The sequence below is a fragment of the Babylonia areolata genome, chromosome 15 (genome assembly GCF_041734735.1).
Source record: "Babylonia areolata isolate BAREFJ2019XMU chromosome 15, ASM4173473v1, whole genome shotgun sequence".
Lineage (NCBI taxonomy): Eukaryota > Metazoa > Mollusca > Gastropoda > Neogastropoda > Buccinidae > Babylonia > Babylonia areolata.
In genome coordinates, this window is record NC_134890.1 from 8963603 (window position 1) to 8965998 (window position 2396).

The 2396-nt window shown below is 52.9% G+C and overlaps 1 protein-coding gene across 1 annotated transcript in view; it reads right to left on the reverse strand.

Annotated features, from left to right (window-relative positions):
- Positions 1-973, reverse strand: part of LOC143290164 (uncharacterized) — a 73474-nt gene extending 72501 nt beyond the window's left edge. Inside the window, exon 1 of the mRNA XM_076599470.1 lies at positions 1-973. This exon is cut by the window's left edge and continues 764 nt beyond it. Within this exon, the coding sequence (XP_076455585.1) occupies positions 1-425 (425 nt within the window). The 5' untranslated portion in view covers positions 426-973.
- Positions 974-2396: the final 1423 nt, after the last annotated feature.

A 2396-nucleotide genomic window follows, 5' to 3' on the forward strand; every position in this document is an offset into this window, starting at 1 on the left:
TTGTGGTGGTGGTGGTGGCTGTGGTGGTGGCTGTGGTGGGGGGTCTGAGGCATGGCGCCTGGAGGCAGGTGTGAGAGTCGGGACCCTGCACTATTCCCGTAGTAGTCGTCCGCGCCCCCGATCAGGGCCCTCGGGTGGTGGTGATGGTGGTGGTTGTGGTACCCCGGGTAGCGTCCCGACGACGACGACGACCCCCCTCCTCCTCCCCCTCCTCCAGCACCGCCGATGTACCCGGAATACACCCCGGCATGACCGCCGTACCCGACAAGGCCGGCGACACCACTGCTGCTACCACTACCACCACCACCTCCTCCTCCACCTCCTCCGCCTCCGCGATCTCCGTAGCTGGTCTCGAGGCAGTGGTCGCCCACAAGAGTGCCTGGCCCGTAGCAGGCCGAGATAGAATTGACAAAGTACGAGCTCATTTTGCCCAGCGTAATAAAGCCTCGTAAAACTGTCCCCTTGGCGTTGTCAAACGACAGCCAAGCCCTGCGCGCTAGTAGCTGGCTTCTCTTTAGCTTGGCCCTAGCCCTGCTAGCTCCAGCCTGGGCCGAATGAATTATGAAGATCGTCGTTGCCGAGGCGCGCTCTTCATGAAGCGATTTTTACACACGGCCGGAGGGAGAGAGAGAGGGAGAGGGTGTGGGGTGTGGTGGGGTAGGTGGGTGGTGAGGGTGATGGTGAGTGGGCGCGAGAGGGCAGGGGAGTGGGGAGAAGAAGGGGAGGGGTTGGGCTGGGTTGGTGGGGAGCAACCTTCTTCAACTCTCTCGCTCTGGTCTCTCTTGTTTCTCTCTCTCTCGCTCGCTCGTTCTGTCTCTTTCTCTTCTCTTCTCTTCTCGTAGCCTCTCCAGCCAGTTGTGGTAGAGTAGAGTTCTCTCTCTTTCCGACTTGCAGCGCTCTCAGAGGAGCGGTTTCTTTTTTCTTTTTTTTTTCTTTTTTTTTTTAGTCAGTCACTCACTTGTCCAAAGGGGCTGTCTCGCTCGCGTCCACGCGCCGCCCACTTTTCCTGCAATGAAATATGGTAATAGCGTCATGCGGGAGCGATGGGAGAGCCAATCAGAGAGTGCGAGACAAAAATACGTTGGGGCTGCATTCACACACACACACACACACACACACAGAGTTGAAACGTCAGGAAAGTTGTGTGTGTGTGTGTGTGTGTGTGTGTGTGTGTATAGTGGGAGGGACTTGGAGGAGAAATGGGAGGAGCCGGGTGGGGTGGGAGAGGGTTGGGGGTGGGTGGTGGTGAGGGTGGTGGAGCCGGAGGCCGGAGTGGTGGAGAGTGGTGTGGGGTGAGGGAGAAGAGGAGAGAGGGTGGATGAAGAAGGGGGGTTGTGGTGTGTGTGGGGGGAGGGGAGAGGAGTGGTGAGGTTGAGGAGAGGTGTAGGTTTTCTCTTGCTTGTCGCCGTCGTCAGTGTTTAGTGGTGTGTGTGTGTGCGTGTGTGTGTGTATGTGTGTGTGTCATGAATGTGTGGTTTGTTTTGTGTTTGTGTTTGTGTATGTGTAATGCATGCATGTGTGTGTGTGTGTGTGTGTGTGTGTGTGTGTGTGTGTGTTATGAACGTGTGGTTTGTTCTGTGTGTGTGTGTGTCCGCGCGCGCTTGTGTGTTATGAATATGTGGTTTGTTGTGTGTGTGTATATATATATATATATATATATATATATATATATATATATATATATATATATATATATATATGTGAGAGAGAGAGAGAGAGAGAGAGAGGAGAGAGAGAGAGAGAGAGAGAGCAGTGAATGTATGTGTGCGTTTGCTAGGTATCAATGTGTGGTATGTTGTGTGTTTGTGTTAGTGAATATGCACATGTGTCACTGTATCTGTTTGTGCGAGTGTGTATGTTTGTGTGTTTGTCTGTGTGTGTGTGTGTGTGTGTTATTCTTCTGGCCTGTGTTGTGTGGTTCCTCACGATCGCGTGAGAACGAGTCAATGGTGTGTAGGTGGAGTGGGGACAGGGTGAGGTGTGGGGCGGGGTGGGAGAAGGGGTAGAGAGAGAGAGAGAGAGAGGTGGTTTGGGTGTAACTTGGACCTGTAAATATGTAGGTTCTTTTTGCGAAGAGTGCTATTTCGTGTTTCTGAGCCAACCCTATAATTAGTCGTGGGTGGTTATGCACAGAGACACAGAGAGAGGCAGAGACACAGAGAGAGAGAGAGAGAGAGAGAGAGAGAGAGAGAGAGAGAGAGAGAGCATCTTGACAGACGGACCAGACAGAGACAGACAGACAGACATAACTGATCAGTGGTTGTCAACGGAGGATGAAGATTTCAGGCCCAAGGACTATACTGTTAGTGCGATCTGGTTTTGTCATGGGGAAGGTCTACAGTGCGGTGTTTACTTCTGCCTTCCCAGCCCCTCACACACACACACACACACACACA